Source organism: Ornithodoros turicata, chromosome 4 (genome assembly GCF_037126465.1).
Source record: "Ornithodoros turicata isolate Travis chromosome 4, ASM3712646v1, whole genome shotgun sequence".
Lineage (NCBI taxonomy): Eukaryota > Metazoa > Arthropoda > Arachnida > Ixodida > Argasidae > Ornithodoros > Ornithodoros turicata.
In genome coordinates this window covers 17,755,062-17,779,741 of record NC_088204.1, presented here as the reverse complement: position 1 = coordinate 17,779,741, position 24,680 = coordinate 17,755,062, and the positions used below count along the sequence as shown (strand labels likewise).

The following is a 24,680-nucleotide window of genomic DNA, read 5'->3' as shown; positions in this document are numbered from 1 at the left end:
ACATAGCAGGAAGATATTCACATTGATACATACAGTACAAACATACAGATATACAGTACATGGCACTAAAAGGGAAGAAAAAAGTGATAAAGTGAACGCCAGAGGAGAGTTTTGAAAACGTTTGTATGGGAGTTAAAGCTATCAAGAGAGGGGTGAACTGCGTTTGTGATTTGTTGAATTCCTGCGATCGGATTTGCAGGCATATGATGGGATAGGTACAATATATTCGTGTGTCTGGTTACATTGACAGGTACGACGATATGAAGCTGATGTAATAAAAATGGTGTATCCAGAAAACTGTGTAAGATCTTATAGTAGAGCATAATATCATGAAAACTATAATAATATCATAAATAACTAAAAATATAATAATAATAATAATAATAATAATAACAATAATAATAATAATAATAATAATAATAATAATAATAATAATAATAATAATAATAATGTGCTTATTCAAAAATGTGGATACACATCTTGAAAAAGAGATAAGCAAGAAGCTGTCAGAACAACTTGACGAGGCTCACCTCCCTTCAGGCAGTTGAACAGCACAACGTTCATAATTAGAACACTAACTGTAACTTACAGTTTCGAAAATAAAATGACACAGAGAAACATTTAGAGGCTTAAAGGAGCATTAAAGTGGTATCTAACATGGCCCAAAACTGCTGTCATCTTGTAAAGCAGTATGTGAAAAGCATTCCCACAAAATATTTCTGCCCAAAGTTGTATCACCACGGTGCAATTAATTTGGAAAATCGCTGCCGCGGTGACAGGCCGGAGCGCTCCAACTGCAGACCACACCCACTCTAGTGTGACGTTCGTGGTAGAGAGCCCCTCATTCGTTCGTAGGAAAAACCGTCTGCTACGAACATTGCGAGCTGCTTCTTGTTGACTTCTATTATTTATATGATTTATATCACGTTTTCTTTAAAAAAAAAAGAAGCATACACGCAGCCTGAGAAAATAAGATTACGATCACAAGAGTAATATATCCGTGGCTTCTGTGCAATCTCAGAATTCACAGCAGCAGAAAGCTAGCGATGGCGGCGGTATTGTGGCGCCACCTGTTAGCCACTGAACCAACTGCGCGGTGAAAACTGTCGAACAGGCTGCACACTGTCGAGAAGCACGGGGGTTTTGCTGTACAAACGCAGTTAATTTCGGGCTGCACCACTCGTTCTTCCCGTGGTGCCTGCGGTCCCAAAAAATCGTGTTTGTGTCGTGGACAGCCTTCAAACCCTCCGTTTCGGACATCACGAAGCCGGAGAACGCATGGCGTCTCCGAAGCGGTAGCAGACGCTCCGGCCTGGGCGATGTTGCTCATCTCGATCATGTGATCCAAAGTCCAATGAGGAGCGTCCTCACCACTTGCGTCACATAGTGACGTGTGTGGTGGCGCTCATCACGTGCCTATCGTGAAGGCGAAGGAGGGTGTTTCGCGCGCGGGAGGTTCGGGGAGCTATTGCAGGCGTTCCAATTTAGCTACGGTTGCACTAATTGTGGGAAAACTGTTTTCGGTCGCCTGACATTCCATACTGACCAAAAACAGAAACAAAGTTGTGGGCCTCTAGACTGCTCCTTTAATAAGTAATCTGTAACACAATTTTTTACATTGTACCCTACATTCGCCGCTGCTGCTTTATTCAGGAGCAGTGGTAAAGTGGAACCCAATAGTTGTCTGCCGTATTCGGTTCGCAACCTGGGAAGAGCCCACCGAAATCCTTGACGAAAAGAATAATACTGCACCGGTCGTGCTAGTTGATATAATTCTAAAAATGATCTATTGTTTGTTCTGATTGCTGCACGATAAGCCATATTCCCAAGCAGCACAACATGTTGGCCCAATATTGGACCAATATTGGCAATACCGGCCCAATATTGGTCCAATCTTGGTATCCTACGAAAAGTAAGCCAATCGGCTTACTTTTTGTAGAATTAAGCTGACTTTCTCTACCAAAGGATCACCTTGGGCACCAGAGAGAAGGATACTGGTGTCGTGCGCATAGACGGTAAATTCAGCATCAAGACTTAAGTTAACTATGTCGTTTATATACAGACTAAACAAAAGAGGATCCAGTATACTTCCCTGTGGTACCCCGCCCTGAATTTTCACAGGACTAGAAATGTTATTATTCATGGCGACACATTGATAACAGTGATTTAAATAAGAAGTCAATAATAAAAGCGTGACACCTGGAATGCCGTACCAATGCAGTTTCCGTCGCAAAATATTGTGATCAATAGAATCGAATGCCTTGGAAAGATCAATAAAATTTCCCAGAGTAATGCGCTTATTTTCAAAGTTGTGCAGTATAATGTGGTTTTGTTTAAGCAAGGCCATTTCGGTCGAACATTGCTTTCTGAAACCAAATTGTGAATCGGTTTGCATGAAGCAAAGATAAAAGCCTATCGTGTATTAATTTTTCGAGACCTTTCGATAACACAGGAAGAACAGAGATGGGCCGGTAATTTGATGGATCATTTATCTAGTTCAAGTGAAAGTGTTTTTTTTTCTCAGCTTGTACAGAATTAATGCCGTACACATTTAAACAGAGTAATTAGTATATGTTAGACGGCACGAGATAAAAGGATCAAACGCCATAGGCATACATGATATATGATGAGTCATACTATATGCACCGCCTTTATGCAAAACTGTCACTTTAACTATTTGGAAAGGAACCACAAAGGAAGCATCGTTTAATTGTGTGTGTCAATGGGAGGGGTGTTCAAGTCAAACCGGGTCTTTCTGTCTCCTGAGTGTACAAATGACTCGCGCGACTTCTTTTTCGTCATTTTCACACACGAAAGGCCTCCGCGTTCACCACGTGGTGGTCCAAAGTTTGTGCAAAACAGAAGACACTTGCTGGACAAGATGGTCGGCAACGAGGTGAGCGCGCACATCGAACAGCGAATTGTCATGAAGTTTCTCGTGAATGAAGGCGTAACGTCATCTGAGATTCACAGAAGACTTCAGGCTCAGTATGGCCACGATACACTTAGCCGGAGCAAAGCGTTTGAGTGGTGCAAACGGTTCCGAGACGGCCGTACATCAGTGCAGGATGATCCCGGCTGGGGCGGCCCAGAGCCCAGTGCCAGAGTTCCTGAGAACATCCAACATTTTTCCACGGTTTTCTGAGACAAGGCTGGCGTTGTTCATGTTGATTTTCCGCCCAGTGGTACCACTATCAATAATGCATATTACTACCAGGTTCTTAGGGATGTGCATAAGGCGCTGAAGCAAAAGCGGCCGGGCCTCATCACGAAAAGAGTCCTCCTCCTATGGGACAATGCACGCCCGCATACCGCGCATCTCACGACACGCACCTTACAGGAACTTGGCTGGGAGTTGCTGCCACATCCCCCTTACAGTCCAGACCTCGCCCCCAGCGATTTCCATCTCTTCGGGCCACTGAAGGCGTTCCTTGGGGGCCGCCACTTCAGCTGCGACGACGAGGTCCAGAATGCGGTCCGATAATGGCTGCTACGTGCCGGTAAGGATTTCTACGCTGCTGGCATCCAAGACCTCGTGAAACGCTGGGACAAGTGCATTATTGCAGCTGGAGATTACGTTGAAAATTAAAACTAATTTCCCGCCTGTAAGTTCATTTTACTTTTGCGAAAAATGAAAAGTCCTGGTTTGACTTGAACACCCCTCGTATATAGCGAAGAACACGCTTTACGGGTAGCACAGTGACACGATATTTGAACTGCTAATAAAAAAGATGCTACAAAGTTAATAAAACGCCGCCCTCTAGACCGTTTCCTATCGGTAATAGCGCACACCTCGCTTCCGCAGTAAGCTGAAGTTTTGAAATTTCCATGATGTTTCTATGACTTAGGATGTAGCACACGCCAGAGGGGGTACCGGGATGTTTCCGAAGGAGGTGGAGGGGGTCCGGTCAATGACAGTATGCTACAACACTGCCAAACTCATGTACCTGGCCACGACAGAAACTGTGTGGATGTTTAGGACATCTGGACCTCCACCAGGTCTGTCCCTGGAACAGATTTTTCATGCGAGCAGTGGGTATCAATCCTGTGCAAAAAACTAACAAAAAAAAAAAAGAAAAAGAAAAGCGCGCTTGCACTGAATGACTAGTAGAAATGTCGTTTGTCCAAATGTGAAATCACGTGGTATAAAAAAAAATATGAAAGATCGCAAAGCCTCCGTGCGGAATAGCAAGCCGACGTCCCGTTCGGCCGACCTTTCCCCAATTTTTTTCCTTTGGTCTAATAAATATATCCCCCCGCCCTCCAGTGCGGGAACGAAGACGAAATAACAGAATACTAATGCAGAAAGTGTTTGGTTAGTCCCGCACATACAGTCGAGTATCCCTGCGGGCAGACTCCTGCTACTTGCAGTTCTTATTTGCAAGAGCTGCCGGTACTGAAAAAATGCCGAGCACGACCAAAACTGCACGCCGTCATCATGTAACTTCAGATCTCTTTCAAGCGGAAACCTAGCGAGCATTGCCTATCCAGCGCGCCTGGTTTCCTTCAGATACAGCCGTTTGTGTTTTATTGCAGATTATTTCTTGAGCGGCTTGAGCGCCAACGCGCCAACGCAACTAACCATCGCAGCGCTCCCGAGATGGCGCTGAAGTAGTGCAGACGCCGCGACGTTGCGGCGTTTCTGACGTCGACGGTAGCAGTGTGGGTGCTTCCTCAATAGGGGGGCGACGACCCTTGCTTGAACCCATCGCCAAAACACCTTCCGGGGCCCCATAAGAGCCATACCGAACGCTAGATCATCATTTTGTTTGACCGAAAGACCAGCCGAAACATCGGAGCAGACGACATGCTGCAGCCATCCACGTAGAGCGAGCCGAAATGTCGTCTGCGACACATCGGCGGACAGCCACTATGTTTGCCGGATTGTCAACGCTACGCCAAAGATCATAGCTACACTACAGAGTACGGTAAGCTTATTTTGAGGAATAGTACAAGTATGTAGCAGCAGAAGTCGAGGCTGAAGCGTAGTAGACGAGCCCTCACAATAAAATCATTGCGGGCGGGAAGGTTGAAATCGTAGTATCGACTGGTGAGGCGGGTGATCGGTAAAAGGTGCAGTTTTTACGCGTATGGTAGAGTATCATTCCGGGGTGGATGTCGAAGCCTGTGTATCTCTCTTTTTACGCGAATGCGTGACTTACAGCAGCTCCGAACAGCGTAGCCCTTTGCTCCGCTCAATGAAGGGCACCCATTGTTTAGGCTTAGCCGCGGCTCAGCTGATCGACGTTCCGCAGAGCGAGTGTAACTGTAGTTACCCGCATGTTTCTGATTCACGCAGCGCTCTGAATCATACCGAGTTCGATGCAAACCGAAAGAGCTTAAACTGTGGCGTTGTTGATTTTGCCGCTGTCTCTGCCGTTTGCTTTTCTTTTTTTCCTTTTTTACGTAGAAAATTAGTGGCGAAATGTAGTTGCGCAATACCCACACAGACATATATGCTGGCAATCTGGGGAGAAAAATGACACCATGAGAATCGCGACACCTACGTTTCATCAATCTCACGTAAAGAGAAAACGAGGCATAATGCTTCTGCGCTAGATGTGATCCATAATTGATAGACGAAATGACAGTGTAAATATGTAAGTTTCGTCCAGGAATGTCTTTATGGGGTGAGTACCATGGCAATAAACCTTCTGGACAATAAAAAATATACTAAAAAATACTATAACCAAAGTACTGTATGGCATACAATAAAAATATGCTACCACTATTCCCCTATGACACTATTTTCCTTTCACAGTCTTCAGTTCGGTATGGATCCAAGGTGTGACAAATAACTTCATGCAACGGGATGTACCATTTTTAACGGGCTCCTTACTTTTACCGAGATTGCCTCACACGTATTTTTATTTCTTGTAAGTCGATTTCTTATGTGCTTCTGCATGTCATCATGCCACAGGGTAGCGAGGTTGAATCACAGTTTTGAAGTATAGCAAGCCATTGGACAACAACAGTCAATAAGTTATTGATAATGAATGGGGAAATTCGCCACATGAGAAGAGAAGGCACTATTTTTAGACAAAATATCTCACCAATGTTGTCCGACATACTTCCGGAGAGGTGCAGGTATTGAAAGGCTCAGCCACAGCTATATCCAACATAGGATCTTCATCTTCAAACGCGACAAAAAATAAAATAAAAATAAAAATAAAAATCGTTCTAAATATTAGCAGGCATTTATCAAAGAGCTTTCCCCCCTACCTCTCCCTCCCTCCCTCTCTTCTACGTATTTCGATGTACAACAATTGCCGCCTGTCTTGTTTCGAATAGCCTTTAGTTGTTGCATTTTGATGCTGTCATATGATGAAACCATACAGTACTTGAAAGATATCATGAATTCCAAAGGAAAATTCCCCTATAGCACAACTCATTTGGTATTAGATGCAGCCGATTATCAGAGTGAAATAGAAAAATAAGAAAGAAAAAAAAATGACGTACACGAATCTTACAAGAACAGCTTGGCAAACGTGTAGCAAATACGCTAACTGAATAGAAAACAGAATGACAAAAAAATAATAATAGTAAAGTGCGAGAGAGGAAGGATGAAGCTGCCAGCAGGGCACATAACCGTTGTTGCCGGAAATGACACCTCTCTTGTACGCAAACAAGTAAACAGAAAGAAAGAGCGTTCTAAGTCAGTCAAGGCCCTTTTATAGGTACTGCACATTTCACCCTGCAGCCCATCGAGTTTCTCCGCCTGCAACACCCAGAGAAATGCTGAATCGGATAACGGGATGTACGAAGATAGACTCCCAGAGAGTGAGAAGAAGGGAGAGGTTTCTCTCTCCGTCTTGGACTCCTGCCAGCGTGGTGTTTAATGTTGCCAGAATAGAAAGGAAAAAAAAAAAGAATAAATAGAGAAAGACACGAAAGAAATCGGCATGCACCAAGAAGTTCAAATGATGCCTGCTACTCGGAGCATTCTTTTGTGTCAACATCTCAGCACCGTTTGCTGCGTTCAGCCACGGCGGATATTGGAGTATTTTCGTTACATTGTATAGACTGTATATTGTCGCATTGTAGTTTATGTAAAAGCTTCATTGTATATTTTTCCAGTCTGTCGGGACTACCAACTACACGTTTTTTTTTTTTTTTTTTTTTTCACCTCCGTTCCTATGGAAAGCACCACCGTCTGAACCTCACACTGAATGACGTCGTATGTTCAGGCGATGCTTGCACCAGTACATAAAACGGATTTCCGTTACTATTGTTACTATAAAATTCTCTTAGCATCACAACGCTCTACCCTGACCTTGCTACTCACACATATGTTCTTGCTTGAACAACCTGAAACAGCGGACGGTGCTTATACATGAAGATGACCCAGACCCAGATGGGGTTGCAAACGCTATGCACCATTACGAAGCAAAGGAAGAAGAAATTTTCGAATTGTGGAGGTAGAAGAAGAAGTGTGCTTTCCTGGGTGTGGCGAATCGGCATGGCCTCTGTAATCCATCGTTATCGAGATAAGAACTACTCTTCTAAGCACGGTGATTGCAGACTTCAGTGTAAGCGTGAATATACCCATCATCCATTTGCCGTTTCCGATTACAGTCTTACGTTCCCTAAGACACCGTTAATATTACATTATTGGTATCATGTGATACCATGTAGTCTTTACACAGAAACATTCATGTATAGACACACACACCTGCATTGCAGGTATGGCTCTGCTGGGGAAGCCCGCGGCAGAATCATCGGCGTCGCAGCCCTGGAACCTGACTATCAAGCAAGAGCCCCCCTCTTCAGACTCGGACATTGAGGAAGAAGAGTGTAAATCAATTTCTATGCCTTTCTTTCGATCGACACAATAACGCGTTCTGAGTGGTAAGAGGGCCCGGCAGATGATAGCAATTCAAAAAGCAGAAAAAGCTCAACGAATGCACAGGATAATATATTCGGTTAACTTGAGTAACGACTTAAAACAACGGGTAACATACGAGGTCTGTCACAAAAGTAATGAGAATGATTAAAGGATACTTCTATGAAACAGAAAAAAAAGACAGAAAAACAAAACATTCAATTTGACTGCATCACTTTCAAGGTAAGTTCCTTGGGACTGAACGCAGTGATTCTAGCGAAGCCGCTATTCTCCATAGTAATGGCGGAGATCTTCATATAAGAAGCTGTCTCCAACCCTCGTCGCACCTGACTAGACTTTTTCAATGGTGCTAAAATTCCTGGTGTTCTGTCAGGTGAATTTTGGTTTTGAGGAACACAAAAAGTCGAACGACACCAAGTCAGGGTTACAGGGTAGGCAGGGAAATGCGGGAATGTTTCTCCGTACCAAAGCTTGCGTCACAGCCAATCATGTGCGACTCGGCGCACATGTGGAGGACCCACTTTGCTTGCAAAACCCTTCTTAAACGCTCGAGGACCTGTAGGTACGTCATCCGAAGTTAGCCTTACATTTAAATAGCGATGAGCCAACCGAATCCCTGAATCCTGGGCGGAGATTCGGGAGTCCGAATCCTAGTGCCGTAAACGGCGAACCGAATCTTTCGAATCCACCAACCACGCTTGTTTGTTTGTTTTTAAAATAGGCGCCTCCGGAGTCCGCCGTAGGCGTGATTGACTTTCAAATCGATTGGCACCAAAAATATCCTGATTTGAGGAAACTGTCGAAAACGTTCCTGACCACACCTCCACCGACAGTAATGTCAGAAAGACATCAGCACATCGGGTGTCATAGTTGATAAAAAATGCAGTAGGCTAGACCCTGAGCGGGTGAGAATGTTGGTGTTTTTTTTAACAAAACCTGCATCAATTTAAAACTTTCAGCTGTGTTTTCTTGTTTGTTTACACTGCTCTGGACTGAAAGAGTTCAAGCAGGACCTGTTACACCACAAGTTTAAAAGTACATTGTTTTGCTTTGGACTTTTTTTTAGTTCTACGAAGAAAGAATTCAGAATCGAGAGTTTATGTATGAGAGTTAGTAGTAGTCGATGAACAACTTTAAATCAGTTACGTCTAAGATAAAGCATATGTTTTTTCCTGAAAGTGAACTATTATTTAGTTTACGGTGGGAAAGTAGCCGAAGCTCTTTGGGTGCACGTAGAACATGTGTTTACAAGTACACGTCCCAAGTGCCCAGTGCCCAGGTGGGCAACGTTTGAGTGGGTGGCGTCAGAAGGTCACGTGGAACGTGACATCCTCCCGTCAGAGTGAGACTCACTGAAAGCCCAGTGCAAAGCAAATAAAGTACATTTACTTATTTAATTCGCAATTTGTTATACACGTGTATATATATTATACCTATATATTGTACAATATATTTACAATATACTTAATTTGTTTTTCATTAAGCGAAGTTAACAAAGTGTTTTTCTCCCCTTGGCTTTTTAAACTTTTTTTAAAGAAACGTTTCTGAAGATTCGTGAGATTCGTGCATTCGTAGGACGTTCCTTGAATTGCGATTGGGGTTCGGAAAATTCTGGATTTGTCCCATCTCGATATTTAAATATCGGTCCCAATTCATAGCAGTTTTGAGAACGACCACATTTTCGTCGGGTCTGGACGCTCAATGCCGCCCAGAGCGCTGTTGACCGACAGCGGCAAGTTTCACGCAAAATTCAATCGCGTAACGCCGGTCGACGATCCTCTGCATTTTCGTCCGTGACCAGGTTGAAAAAGAAAAGTGCACTTTTGGAACGGACAGACCGTTCGGAGACCCAACTGTGGGAGGACTGATGGTATAAATTAGATCCCCCTCCACTACCACTGAGGATGTAGAAAAAAAAAAATCATTATACTTTTGGAACAGACCTCGTATATTGTGTTCCTATACACACCGCTTCCTAACCACTTTAATGTTTATGATCTCAGTTGTCGCTGCGCCATTAAACTCACAATCACAATCACAGTTTAATGTGGATTGGTGGTTGCGATTAGAGTTATGGCATTATAGGCTAAAAGCAATGTTGTCAACATTCTTTTCAGACGTTACTCCAGACATCTACCCAGTTCGGGGACCTATCCACATCAGTGCCAAAGCAAGTACTTACTCGATAAAAATAGTTGACGGTACTTCCACGCAATATTCGTTTGTCCCTTCGTAGTGATTTTTCTTTTAAATTTCACGGCACGCTTCCTGCATTGCAGATAAAGAAGGAAGAAAGGAGAAGTCCCAGCGCCGAGTTAACTAGTCCGACGACGTCTGAACATGAGCTTGAGGACGAAGAATGCCGCCGCGATAGAGGTACACTTGGGAATGTCATCTGAACAGTACCGTAAAGCAGGAGATACGCAATCTAACAAAATTTATCGGTTCGATAGCATGAGCCGTCTGTAAATTCCGACGTCACAAATTTCTTCCCATCTGCCACACTCGTACAAAAAAATTAAAATTGAAAACGACGGGCAACAGTGTGTCGAAGTTCCCACTAACTTCGCATTGTTCGTCAACAACGGCGGCAAAGCTACATTTTATGCGCACCACACTGAGTCTAAAACGAAACGGTGTTGGCTATGTAACGGCTGCGCAGCCGTCAGGAGCAGCAAATCATTCTCGAGAACGTAGATCACTGTTGCTTGACAAATGGAGGATTATACTTCCCACCAGACGTCGCCCCCAGCACTTTTATCGCAATTCTGCTAGGATATTCAAAATATTAATACTCCTGTTGCACGGACAGTCTTCAAGGATGATTAAAACCAATTACCATTGGACATACGCGCAGCGGCACTTAGCGTGCAACGTGGTAACGTCTCAAACAGAATTGGATCCAATGCTCTCCGAGTAGTTACACGTAGTAGTAGTTCACACGTTACACGCTAGATGGCGCTACGCGTGTGTTCAATGGTCATTGGTTTCAATCATCATTGGAAACTGCCCGTGTAACAGGAGTGATCTGTCACGTGCATAACTTGTTGCGCTGGATTTACAAGCAATAAACTGAAATCACGGCGCAACATGTACTGCTCGTCTGCTGTTTTACAGTTCCTTTAATGGCAGTGACTATGACTTAATCGAAAATACAAAGAAAGTAATTATAATGATGCCCACGGATTCGGTTGTAGATTATCCCCAGTTGAGAAACGACGGTCCGGTTACAAGAACAGACGACGACAACCCCACCGACATTCCACTGCAAGCGTGCCAGGAGGAAATACTACAGGTCAGAACCAGCATCTAATATCACACTGTTGTGGTATGCGTATTGCGCCATTTCATATCAATCATTACCTGTTAAAATGTATCGCAGAACGGGAAACCGTCTTGGAATTCAACTTCTCCGGAAGCGGTCTCACCTCAAGACAGTAAGCAATGACGCGTTGTTTGGCATGCACTCTTATAAGGATGGAGAAAGTATCATAGAAGGAGTACCAAGGGGCAAACTAGCTTGGCAGTCTGGTCATGTAACGATTTTTCAATGACATTTTGTAAATACAATTTCAGCCGAATCAGCTGTAGAAAGACCCCGAATAATTTCGAAAAACTATCCTTTCTGAACAGAGCAACATACCCAAACCATGAACATGGAACTGTAGCTTCCGAGCACACGGTATTGTATTGAAGTAATTGAGAGTATGGCATAGATGCCGGCCAGCAGACTCCATAATGTGAAAAGCCTGAGTCTGGGCACTGTGTTTCACTCTAAAAACAGAACTTCACCACAAAGTACGCTCTTAGCCAATTGCCATCGATAATGAAATCGTTCTGTCGTTCTGTCGTTCTGAATTGGTTAAATACGGGAGGCGTACGGCTTTTTGGAACGCTTATGCGGTTCCAAACAAGGCGTACGCCCCGCGCTTACCACAAATCGGGAGGATAAAGGTACACTCTTAAAAATGAACTTCACCGCATAGCACGCTCCTAGCCAACCATCATCTCGAATGATATCGTTATCTGTCCTGATTTGTTGAAAACGGGAGGCGTACGCCGTTTCTGTGACACTTATGCTGTTCATAATTGTCACAGGAAAGGCGTACGCCTCCCGTTTTCAACAAATCAGGAAAGATAACGATATCATTCGAGATAATGGTTGGCTAGGAGCGTGCTATGCGGTGAAGTTCATTTTTAAGAGTGTATCACTCTGTGCAATGGTTGGCCTTCATCGTGCTATGTGGGGAAGCTCTGTTTTGAGAGTGTACACTCTTAAAAATGAACTTCACCGCATAGCACGCTCCTAGCCAACCATCATCCCGAATGATATCGTTATCTACCCTGATTTGTTGAAAACGGGAGGCGTACGCCTTTTTGTGACACTTATGCTGTTCATAATTGTCACAAAAAAGGCGTACTCCTCCCGTTTTCAACAAATCAAGGCAGATAACGATATCATTTGAGATGATGGTTGGCTAGGAGCGTGCTATGCGGTGAAGTTCATTTTTAAGAGTGTACAGGAGGAACAGGCGCGTGTCCGTCCTGTCCCTTCACACTCTAAAAACAGAGCTTCACCGCATAGCACGTTGTGCGCCAACCATTGCCACGAACTGTAGGGTAATCGCTTCTTATTCGAAGAGAGAGGTGGGCGTACGCCTTTTTGTGGCAATTATCATATATTCAAATTGCCACAAAAATCCTTACGCCCCCCTCTCTCTTCGAATCAGAAGCGATAACCCCATCATTGGCAGCAATGGCTGGCGCACAGCGTGCTATGCTATGAAGCTCTGTCTTTAGAGTGTATAGTCACTGACAACTTAAGTCCTACAATTGGGACCGCCCACTCATCCGTGGAAAGCTCCTGCGATTGGCTACCAGCTTTTGCACGACGCCCCCGCTTCGCGATGCAGTACTGGCTCTCTCTCTCCCCCCAGTCCCCACTTGGCCGCGCTGCACTACATTCGCGCGCGCGGAGCGATTCTTGTGTGGGGGCGGGTTCAAGTGCATGACTTATGTTGTCACTGACTATAGTTGTGCCCAGACACAGGCTTTTCACATTACGGAGCCTTTGAAGCAGCTCGTTATTTCGAGGTAGCTGTGTTATTTTGGATGCTTGTGTTATTTCAGGTCATCTGACTAGCACAAACGACTTTGTTTACTTCTTACCTCTGCTTGCAGGTATAACGTGGAAGGGGTCCACTGTAAGTAAGACGACAGCGCTCAAAAAGCACAGCGGAGCCGGAAAAACGAAGCCATCGAAAAAAATCCATCAGTGCCAGTATTGTCCATATTCAACGGATAGCGGGTCGACATTGCGGGACCATCAACGAATCCACACGGGGGAACGACCACACAAATGTGTCGTCTGCCAGAAATGTTTTGCCCGTCGCAAGTACTTGCGGGTCCATTCGCGTCTCCACCAGGACTCCAAGGATACAGGTAAAAACCGCCAGCGTATACTGCTGTTTTGGGCGACAAAAGTCCCGTATGGGTCATAAATTAAGTAGTGTAAACAATGAGACGCGACGCAGAGTAGACACGTCACTTTTCCTTTTTACGACGTTTCGGGCGAGTGAATTGTGTGCGGGTGCCACGCAGACATCTTGAAATGACTGACACTTCTTAGTGAGGTCAGCTATATAGAATGTGCCACTTCCGTGTCATCTGAGACAACGTAGATCGACGTAGCACGTGAGACGCTCTTCACCCGGACGGATAAAATCATCAGTATTTTTTTACTTTGTTTTCATGAACCTTTGAGATTCTGATGTCTTGTGAAGCGCTCAATGAACGTGCCTCTTCTTTCTTGAGCAACTCATGGTCTTCACTGTGTTATCGCCCTCGTCGCCAAAAATGCAGCGATTACGCTACGACACGTCGTGTCTGCACAGGGGAATGGGTCAAGTTTGGTGATACCACGTGACGAGGTGTCTGTCTACTCATAAGGCAGCAATAAGAGGGTATTCGTAGAGCGACATGGGTCCACAGGTAGAAACCAAGTGCGCCTTACCTCGAAATCTGGCCCCTTTATCTGGGAGACGGACCAATGAGGTCGAACCACGTGCAATGGGGAAGAGAGGGAAACTGTACAGGTGCGCAGACAGCTGAGTTAATTGCATAGGTGTTCCTAAAGAAAGCGAAAGGGTCCTCTTCTTCTTTAAAACCCAGGTCTATAACATACTTGCAGTCTTCTGTTGGGACACCTATTTTTACTGCGAGGGATAATGAGGTGGAAAGGAGGTCACGAGGGCCGAGCAAAGTGGCCGGGAATTCCAGGACGAACGCGGACTTTTATTCGCTGCCTGAGCCTTGGAAACAACTTCCCGTCTGTTGCTGTAGGGACGTTGGGCTAGATGTTGGCACACCGACACCGGCGCCAGCTTTCTTCCCTGGTGGCGGTCAGAGGAAAAGTTTTCCAGCATATTCTACAAGATGACGATGTCGCCGATTTCACGCGGTATCGCGTGAATTCTATCTTGTGTTCGGCCTACCTTAGTGAATGTGTATAATGCCTGATGAAATAAGTGCAGGAGACTGCGAAATAACTGAAATAAATGCTGGTAATAACTTATACTTGCCAGCACAGGTGGCACTGATGGCAGTGACCGAGGGCGCCCCCTCGGAAGCCCAACGAGCCCATGGAGAGGACGCTGGCCTCCCGAGCGTCTGTCCGTGTAGAAATGGCGCGGGTCATTGTTTCGCGCGCCACGTGGGCGTACACCCACAGGAGCGACTCACAAATACGGAGTACAGCAAAAAATGATAACTTGTCATGCAAGATTGCCAGTGTCGACGACAAGGAGAGACAAAAATAGTCTGAAGTAAGAAATCCAATGCACCCGAATTTTGTGTATGTTTTCATCATTTGATTAATAATAACTTGAACTTTACCATGAACACAGCATATGAACATCAGAAAAGGTTTTGATTTTTAAAAAGCGTTGGAAAATATGATAGAGAAATTAGAAGAAAATAAAAAAAAACGTTTAGATACTTCGCACCTTATTTTGCTACTGATGAATAATACAATATTTTCGGTTCAACCATTCCTGAAATGAACGGTATGTGATATATTGTAAAATATCAATATGTAGCTATAATGTGTCGTACCGCTCTCATTGAAAAATGTTAGATTATTCGCGCTGCATATGTGGTTACGAGTAAAGAAAGCAGTCGCAAACGTGTAACGAGGATACCGATCGAAATAAAGTATATATATGGGTAATATATTGATAGATGTCCATGATGCCCCATGCAAGTGTGTAAACATAGGCGCCGTCGACAGCCTCTGACGACCGTGTGAAGATGACGTCGAGCGCGGGAGAAGGCGAGGGCGTGGTGACGTATTCTGCGTCATGCATTTTAAGCTCCTCCGAGTGACCCAACTCTTGGAAACATAAACGGCTGTGGGTATACAACAAGCAGGCTTTTTATTTTATTTATTTTTCGGCATGCCACCGAACATTACCTGCGTTTACATGGACGGACATGTCGACTGAAGGCCACAGTCGACCGATTGTCAAAGACGGTCAATGGTTTACATGGCTGTCGACTAAGGCGCCATAGAGCTATGCAGGATTCAGTCAACTGATCCTCAACCGGAGCGCCACCCTCATCTTTGAATTGTAACCTTGAAATTTAGATACGCTACACACAACTGTGTCATCGCGTAAATTCTTTCATTTCTCAAATATTTTTGCAGCCTTTTGGCACGCCGTTCTCTTCATAATCAGACAGCTGTCACTTGTAGTTTTTTGGACATGGTGCGTTGAAATCTGCGCCACCAGTTATTCTTCTTTCAGTAGAGTTCAGTCAGTCGAGTGCAGTCGACATTTGTGGTCTGAACTACACAAGCCGAGCGGAAGTTGGACGTTCACCGCTGTGGCGTCGTGTTTCTCTTTGCGCTGCGTTTTGGCGCTGGTTGTTGATTGAATACTGTGTCGCCTCCTCTTTTAAGTCGATATAATACCGGTTTACATGCAGACGATAGATCGACTAAGGCGGCAACCGCATGGAGCAACTTTTGCCAACTGAATCCTGCCAACGGAGCGCCAACTCAGCGTGAACAGAACGGTATCGAAGCTATGCAACCGCATGGAGCAGAATGTTCACGTTGAGGTTGTCATGGTGAAGCGTCGGCCTCGCGTTTAAGACCGCTTGTTGCACGCGATGTGGCAATGCTTATTGTAGTAAACTGCTGTACGCATTGTTTAGTAACATAAATGATATTTTAGCGGTTCTTGAAAAGGTACGGTGCTAATAATATCTAGAAATCAGGTGTTTACAAAAAATTTTGAGATATGAAGAGAATGTTTCGAACTACTTACGAGTATGAGCGAACTACTAGCAATGCTCACTAAAGAAATATCAGACTGCATTTTTGTTACCGTTATCTCCTCACACATTTCCGATTTGCCATGTGCCAGAAATAATATAATCTTTCATTTAGTAATGAATCTTTCAATAATAAGTAATCTTTCATTTCAATAATAATCTTTCATTTAGTCACCTTCGCCTTGCACACACCTTGGCACCTCCTGCCAAACGATATATTTTAAGTGGATGTCCTTATACTGAACAAGTCTGACTTTCCAAAAGGGTGGCCTCCTTGAAGTTCACACGACAGGTCTGCGTGTCCTTCTAGGAGGCAGGGCGAAGAAGGCAAAGCCCGAAGGAAAAAAATAATAATAATAAAGCGGTCACAGGCACGGTCACGGTCACTTTGTCACGTGCTTGTAGCATTTCCTGTGAAGCGTGTTTTCATTGGCGCACACGGTTCCGTCGGGTGGTGTCACTTCCTTTCCTCAGACTAAATAATATCCTTGGCAGAAACCGGCTCATCGGTCCGTCGTCTATTGTTCGCTTAGTAGGTCACAGTTCCGTTCAAGTTCTGCTGCCATTCAGTTGGCAAAAGTGCTCCATGCGGTTGCCGCCTTATTCAGTTCTGTCGACTTGTAACTTCATAACTGACACTTCATGTAACGGTACTTACTTAAGCTACTTCATGTAAAGTATACTGCTGTCGATCGTTTTAGTTAATGTGATATGTGGCATAAAAACTGAGGAAAATAGAAATGCATGAGACGAACGGGGTTCTGGTAGGTGGTTACTCCCTCAGGGCCATGTGCAGGATGATAAAGTATAGCCGCCGAAGTTGTAACCAACCGTCTATGCACGTTTGGTGTTCTCGGTTACGTACGGTAAACGACACGATCCTCAATTCGGCCTCTGTCACGGTTTTAATCTTCATTTGAATAATCGTAATTTTTGTTCCTTGAAAGTGTCTGCGGCCCAGTTGTACCTGATCACAATTTTTGTAGACCTGATTGACCTTGAACCTCCTGCCACGCAGACGATCCTGAGAACAATGGGACCAACGGCGAGGCCGAACGGACCCACGTGTGCAACACTTGCGGGGAAGTTTTCGATCGAGCCACTCAACTGGCGAAACACATGCGAACTCACGCCGAGCAGGAACGCACCTACGAATGTCCCGAGTGTCGCAAGGCGTACAAGTACGTCGGCAACCTGCGTACTCATATGAGAACGCACACCGGTGAACGGCCTTACATGTGCGACGTCTGCGGACTCCGCTTCACTTGCTCCAGTTACTTGCAGGTAAGCAACGTCCAAGAATACTCCGGAAGGTGGAGATTCGTGCAGGGTCTTCATCCCGTGACGCCCTTGTCTGCACGCTTTTCACACATTTTTTTTTAAAAGGTATTTTGGCTTTTTATTCTTTTTTTTTAGGGGGTGCTAGAGGAGGTGACGGGGATGCTAGGAACATTCCTGCTTAGTAAAAAGTAATTGGAGTTCTTTAAGTAAAAAGTAATTGGAGTAGGTTTACACGTAAGCCGTGTCAGCCTGTTTGTGTGGCGAGATGCTGCACGTGCCATAATTTTGACCACCTGGGGTTCTTATGACGTGCGCCGGAAATCTCCGATACACGGTAATGGAAGCAATGTTTGCCTCCTCCACATTGCGACAGTCCTCGGCAGGGATCGAACCCGCGATCTTGCGCGCAGCAAAATGACACGTTAACGACTGGGCAACCGAGGTATGCTTGGTGCAGCTTGGGACCAAAAGTTTACGAAACACCGGAATGCCGCATTTCTTCATTGGAACGCCACCCTATAGTAGCAAACAGGAGCGGACACCCATACTGAGATAAGGATAGCATAGGCGGTCACCCGTTCCTTATTCGATATCTTATTGATAGCAAGCAGGGGGCCACTCCGACGAAGACATAGGCCAGTGCCGCGTTCGGCAAACTTTTGTCCCAGGCTGAACAACTAAGGACGTTCGATAAGTTCAGAGCCTGGCGCGTGGGACTCTATATAGTGTCCGTTACCATGGGGTGACTGGAGAACAACTAGGAGACCGTCGCTGTTCTCCTTGACGAAGTAATATTTTCACCTTATCCGTTACCCATTCCAGGTCCATCTTCGCACGCACGTGCGTGACAAACCTTACGTGTGCTCCGAGTGCAACAAGAGCTTCGTGCACAATTCTGCACTCAACGTCCACATGCGGTCTCACACGGGAGAGCAGCCGTACAAGTGTTCCCACTGCGACCTGCGCTTCAGCCACCTGCGAAACATGAAGCGGCACGAGATATGCATTCACACGCGAAAGTTCCCCCACAACTGCGACGTCTGCCACAAGGGATTCCTTATTGTCACTCACTGGCGGCAACACATGGTTACCCATCGGCAAGCGTCACAATGACCTCACGCCGAAGTATAGGTGGAAAACTTCCGCGGTCCCGTTTTGACAGGACTGAACTCGGTACTAGTCATTTGCAAAGGCCAGCATGGTGAGGCGGGATATCAGTTTAGCGAGTGTTGTTAAGCAGGGGTCCGTATTGGCACCCGCCTATCATGTTGGTCTTGGAACGGCGTTTGCTGAACAAGATATTACTGTTTCTTGTAACGCAATTCGTAATGGCTTAAAAAATATTGGTATTATAATGGTAATTAATTGGTAATATAAATGATAATGGTGGTGTTCTTTTATTCCGCAGAGTGAGCACCAGTATTCCATCATATATTCGTCGATAGTACTACTAGTCGAGTATAACTCCTGAATGCCTTGTCCCTGTTGTTGAGATGCGTGCCTTGGACAGAGCGTTAGCGTTGATATTGTTAGAAGTATTTCTTAGAAGTCGAGCACTTTAAAGGACAGCTCCGGTTATATCCCGAATTTTTTATGTTAGAATGGTACTATCGTACTATGGAAACAGTACTAAACTACAGCATCCTTGACGGAGTGACTATAGTACAGTTGCAGTTGACGATTTAATGACTTCGTAATCCCCGCATGCACTGTTTTTGACTGGACTTGCCCTTTAAGTTACACTATTACTGTTTTATCTTCTTTTGGTTTGTTGCTTTCATTTTACAATGCTGACTTCTAGACTTAAAATGGATGGTCGACGTGAAGTGAAATTTCTTTGTTGCATGCCATCGTGCCCTTGTTCGTTGTTGAGCGCGAAAGGTTCTAGAAAGACCCCTGACAGGGGCGCATTATGTTTCTGCCTTTGGTAAATTATAGGTGCCACATTATTATTCCATGTGTCGGAGGAGACCCACATATTTACTGGTCCATTATGGTCCTAAGACTGATACGAATTCACAAACACCAACCAGCGGGTATGTTACGAGCGTGGGCCTATTGAGTCGCTGTGAGGAATAAACGGCCCCCACGTTGTTTATCCAATGACGTGACATATTTTGCGCTTAGCCTCAGAATGCTTCGTGTAATCCAACTAGTCAGAACTGAATTTTCTATACAGTCACTTTGCTGCTTGTCGCCAAAGCATCGTTATACAAGAACTCCTATACAATTGAGTGCAATGTGTGAAAACCGTACATCGCCTAATTTGTTTACTCGGTAATCATGTCGTGTATACGTCCTTCACATTTGTTCCACTGCACATTGTTCACCTACCATAAACATGTTCGTGCGTTTGCACCGTTGTTGCACCAGTACAAATACATACATATATCTTCCCATGGTGCCATTGCATGTATAATGTGTAAGTTTTACGGGTGCCTGCACCCATTATGGGCAGTATTTTATAAAACGTGAAAATGCATTTTTTTTTTTCAGTTACAATAAATGGCGATATTCGTCAATTGGCCAATTGAATATTAGTATATTTAGCTGAAGCAGTTCAATAAATGCCGACTTAGGTCAAGTGAGACACCTTTTTGGTTGCACTATATAGTAATCTCCTGGGGCGTTGTCTAGGTTTCACTAATGTAGTTACGAAATGTAGAAGCTCAGTGCAATGACAACGTATGTTCCTTTTAGTGCGGTGATACTGTTGCCGTTTCTCAGAAAAAAAAAGAAAAGAAAAAGAAAACGAAGCATTTCCGCTCTTTATAAAATTCTGTCCATACATAGCGCGTGCATACTGAATGTGCACTCAAATACCGTGTGTATATCCACACAGAGTGTCACGATGTTCTAGATTAAAGTATAACATGTTTGTATGCGTGTCCGCTCGATGATGCGTCAGAGCACTCAAACGACACCCTATTATTGTAAATTTTACTCGCTTTCCATTTTACGTTCCGTTTCTTTTTAAATATATGCCTGTTGCGTGTCGAGTTGGAGAACGTTTAGAGTGGCAGTGCCGTTGATGTTGCTGTGGTTCCAGGGTACGTTGTACAATCGAGAGGAAAACGTGGGTCCACCTACTCGTTTTGTTGTTACAGAGAGCGGTATTGCACAGTGTGGCCTGGTATAGAGAGTGCCGTGCTAGTCGTAATTGTTCGAGGAGTGTGCATACAGTATTATTATTTTATGAGAAGCAGAAGTCCTCATCACTGATGGCATCTATCTCCTTTTCTTTTTAAAATTCTCTCCACTGTCTGAGTACCTGGTATATGACTAAATGTTAGACACTGTAATTCAGTTATCACACAATTGTGATAGTAGCCTTTGGCGTATCAAGGTGTGTCTATGCGAATGAAATCGACTGAAGGTATCCGCTGTCATAACTGCCTTTGTATATGCTAATTGCAATTGAGCTTTTCTTATTGAAATTTTTTCACTGAACTCAATTATTGAGAACAGACTTTTCTTTTAGGTCGAAAAAGAAAAAAAAGACACTCCTGCGTACTTTTTTGGACACACATCTGTCGTGTGTGCTACAACCTTTGCTCTGAAAAGCGCCAACTAATATTCTAATAGTTAGCTGATTACCCTACTCAATCAATTAGGCGCAATGAAAAGTATACTGACAGCCAGGGATAAACGAAAGGCTAACAACATTCGCTGTGTTTCGCTTGCGTATAGAGCGTTTCGTCTTTTTCTATAAATCTTGGAGCACCCTGTAGACTATAGAGTCGCGAAAAGCGAGAGCACACCACAGTATCGGCGCTTAATTGTCCCCTAGTCATAACGCAAAAAGAAGTATATATTTATATTATTGTTGCATTTTGCTGTTACTGTTTCTATGTTATTGCATTAATAAACATGCCTGTAAAAACCAGTGTGTTACGTCTTGTTGTACCCGTCGGTTATAGGACTCTCGCCTCGTCTCTCTATCAAAACTGCTTGGTCCCTGACCGAATCCTGCCCACCAGCGCCCTGCGCTCAAAGCTCTTTTGACCTTTTTGGACACAATAGGACTTCGATCCCGATTGTGAAGGAGCTCATTATTTCACTCCCCACAACACCACCCGTGTATTCGCATCGGAGCGGAAGATCAGCCACACGATTGGTTCCTTCTAACGTTTCACACGGACTTGACTAGGACTACGTAGATGCCAACTCAAGAGCAATATGATCTCCATAGATTAATATGTGTGTTGGACGTCACCATGTAACGACCGAAGACTCCCGGAAAGTTGCGTACGTGACAACGGGACAATTGACATGGCCACCTAAAAGTGAAGCAGATACGTACCTCTATCTTCTTCAAAGAGGACCGAAGACGTCTGCCATCGCCTTGCGAAGTGCATGGCTCTCAGCACAGCTCTCTCTCTCTACGAAGGGCCCGGCGAATCCCTGCTCGAACAAGATTTAGCACTTCTGCTACAGTACGAACGCGGCACCCTGTGTTGCAATGCAGCGCGAAATTCACACCTGCTAATTGATCTCAACTGCCAGAAGAAGGAAATGTTTCCTATCGCGATGCTGGACGGGAGGCTGGAAGAGCAACTAAATGACACTCCACCGGAGCCGGGGCACGGCGAAGAGGACCTCAACTCTGTGCCACAACGTATCGGGCACAAGGGAGTGATGAAACGCGTGCTCTGCAGTCTCGTGACAGGCACAGAATGGACAGAAATGGAGTGGCAACTCCGAACCGAGACAGACGGTCCCGAAGCGGTAAAACGCCGTGTGCCAGGCGCCATTGTAGGCTAGCTCGACGGGCGCCCAACCAACCCGTAGTGACAAGACGCCAGGCAACCTGCAGGGCCACACCAAGACTCACGGCCGCCGGAGGCATGGGGAGTAACTCCAAGAGGGATTTGTACAGGCGCTTGACAGACCACGTAGAAATGCGTTCACCAAGGTAGGACTCACGCAGGCGCCGCAGGAGACACACTCTCTGAGGTGGGGTGCGACAAACTCAGATCGAGGCCTACTCAGCGAAAAAGCAGAAAGAAACCCGATATCAGGACCCAGGAGGTACTGCAACAGATCATGCGCAGGGTGGTACGGCTCCAGGAGTGCATCAAAAATACCTTTAATTCCAAGGGCAAAACACTTGGTCTTCATATGTGGAACCCATATGCCACCTGCCTCCCGCCGCAGGCACATGCGACCACGCGACATCCATTTCACACTGCCACCCCAGATGAAACGAAAAGCGGTGCGACCACCAAGATCTGACGAGGGGGAATAGCTAAAATAGCTACTTGCTAAAAACCATGAGGCGGCGAGATGGGCGCAACACGTGATATAGGAAGCACCAAACCTCTGAGATCAGCGAGAACAGGGACACTGCGCTGGAGCACCCGCAGCCTCGAGGACGGCGAGAGTCCGCAACTAAAGGGCGCCGGGCACGGTAGCATTTAGAAAGAGCAAAATACTCTTCGCCCGAATAATGCGCGCGTTTGATACCTTGCCATAGGCGAAAGAAAAATTCCCGGAAACGGTTCCGCAAGCGATACTGCCCCGACGACCTTGTTATCGGGCGCGCCGTTCAAAGACACGGCCCACACGGTGGCGGCCATAGGCATCTAGAGAGAGAGAGAGATCGTCTCTGACAATGAAACTCCCCATTCATCATCTTTAAATAAAGTTGTTGTTGTTGTTGTTAACATCCAACATCAACGGTGCCCTAGAGACGTAAAATCGCTTGGAAGTTCAAACGTAGCGACGTGAAGAAAGAAGCAGTTACACAGGCCCGTGCAGCGCGTTCAGCGTCTCTGAAATACGACGACGAGGAAGCCCAACGTAATTTCTCTAGTGCATTCCATCGAACCATCGTGAACTGAACGCCTGCCAATGGCTTTTGCGTCCCGAGCGCTACCGCAGCGCTGGAATAGCCTGCGCTGCGCTTACACACAGCAGCGCAGAACAACGTACAGCAAGTACGGCGGCCGTTTCTTCGTCACTATGCTCCCAGGCCACGGCATCGGACCCGAAATGATGAATCACGTCGAAGCCGTTTTCGCCGCGGCGAAAGTTCCCGTGGACTTCGAGAAGATATACATCAACCCCAAGGCAGCCGATCCGGTCAACATGGCGCACGCAATTTCTTCCATCCGGCGGAACGGAGTTGGTCTTAAGGGCAACATCGAGACCCCATTTGACAGACCCGACCTCGAACCCAGAAACCTGATCCTTAGGAACGAGTTAGACCTCTACGTCAACGTCGTGCACTGTCGAAGCCAACCTGGGGTGCAGACGCGCCACAAAAACATCGATGTCGTTATCATCCGACAGAATACGGAAGGAGAGTACAGTTGCTTGGAACACGCTGTTCATGTCGAAAAGGGCGAGATGGTCGAGTGCTTGAAAGTCATAACGAGAAAGCGCTCCGAACAGATCGCACATTATGCCTTCCACTACGCCACAACCCACAAGAAAAGAAAGTTAACGGTGATTCACAAAGCTAACATCATGAAGCTCTCGGACGGCCTGTTCCTGCAATGTTGTCGAGAGATATCGAAGGCATATCCAACAATCGAGCTTGAGGATATGATAATCGATAACTGTTGCATGCAAATAGTGTCGGATCCAAATCAGTTCGACGTCCTCCTTGTACCTAACCTCTACGGGAACATCGTCGTCAATGTCTTTTGCGGTCTGGTCGGTGGTCCCGGTATCACGTCCGGAAGGAACTACGGTAACGAGTACGCCGTTTTTGAAACTGCAACTCGAAACACTGGAACCCGACTCGCTGGAAAGAACGCCGCGAACCCGGTGGCGACCCTGTTCGCATCCGTCGATATGCTCAAGCACCTGGGTCTGCGGGATCATGCGTTCAAGATCAAGACGGCTGTCGAAGGGGCTCTGGCCGAAAAGAAACTCCATACGCAGGATCTTGGAGGAATGGCCAAGACAACGGATGTTGTTCAGCGTATTATCCAGGAACTGGAGAAGGACACTCGATGAACTGTTGTGATGTGCTGTGGCAGAAATAAAGTGCAGTGTCGCGTCCTGTCAGAGTAGTATAGAGTGGACTCAATTTGCCCAGTTTACCGCTCGGGGCGCTACCCACCACGATTTTTCCGTGGCGATACGCTCTGCAAGTAACCGAGCGCTCTGCGCATATCTCCTCTCCCGGTTACTCCACTCGGGAAGCCCCATTGGCTAAGGCGGCGCCCTCCCTCTTCCCTCTCACTGCCTCCTCTCATGCGCAGAGACG

General features: G+C 45.6%; 2 protein-coding genes across 3 annotated transcripts; both read left to right on the top strand.

Moving 5' to 3' along the window:
• Positions 1 to 4,630: 4,630 nt before the first annotated feature.
• LOC135391214 (zinc finger protein 316-like) lies at positions 4,631 to 21,347 on the top strand. 2 transcript variants are annotated; one of them, XM_064621369.1, is made up of 9 exons: positions 4,631 to 4,928; positions 7,684 to 7,794; positions 9,961 to 10,013; positions 10,123 to 10,219; positions 11,041 to 11,138; positions 11,226 to 11,280; positions 13,025 to 13,285; positions 17,199 to 17,464; positions 18,284 to 21,347. In XM_064621369.1, exons 2-9 carry the CDS (start codon positions 7,686 to 7,688, stop codon positions 18,572 to 18,574), a joined length of 1,230 nt encoding a protein of 409 aa, XP_064477439.1. In that variant the 5' UTR covers positions 4,631 to 4,928; positions 7,684 to 7,685; the 3' UTR covers positions 18,575 to 21,347. The 2 variants fall into 2 exon arrangements, with proteins under 2 accessions (XP_064477439.1, XP_064477438.1); XM_064621368.1 differs by lacking the exon at positions 4,631 to 4,928 and adding an exon at positions 7,430 to 7,529.
• A 1,856-nt stretch (positions 21,348 to 23,203) lies between these two features.
• Positions 23,204 to 24,478, top strand: LOC135392761 (isocitrate dehydrogenase [NAD] subunit gamma, mitochondrial-like). The gene has a single exon (XM_064623476.1). It carries the CDS (start codon positions 23,315 to 23,317, stop codon positions 24,425 to 24,427), a length of 1,113 nt encoding a protein of 370 aa, XP_064479546.1. The 5' UTR covers positions 23,204 to 23,314; the 3' UTR covers positions 24,428 to 24,478.
• Positions 24,479 to 24,680: the final 202 nt, after the last annotated feature.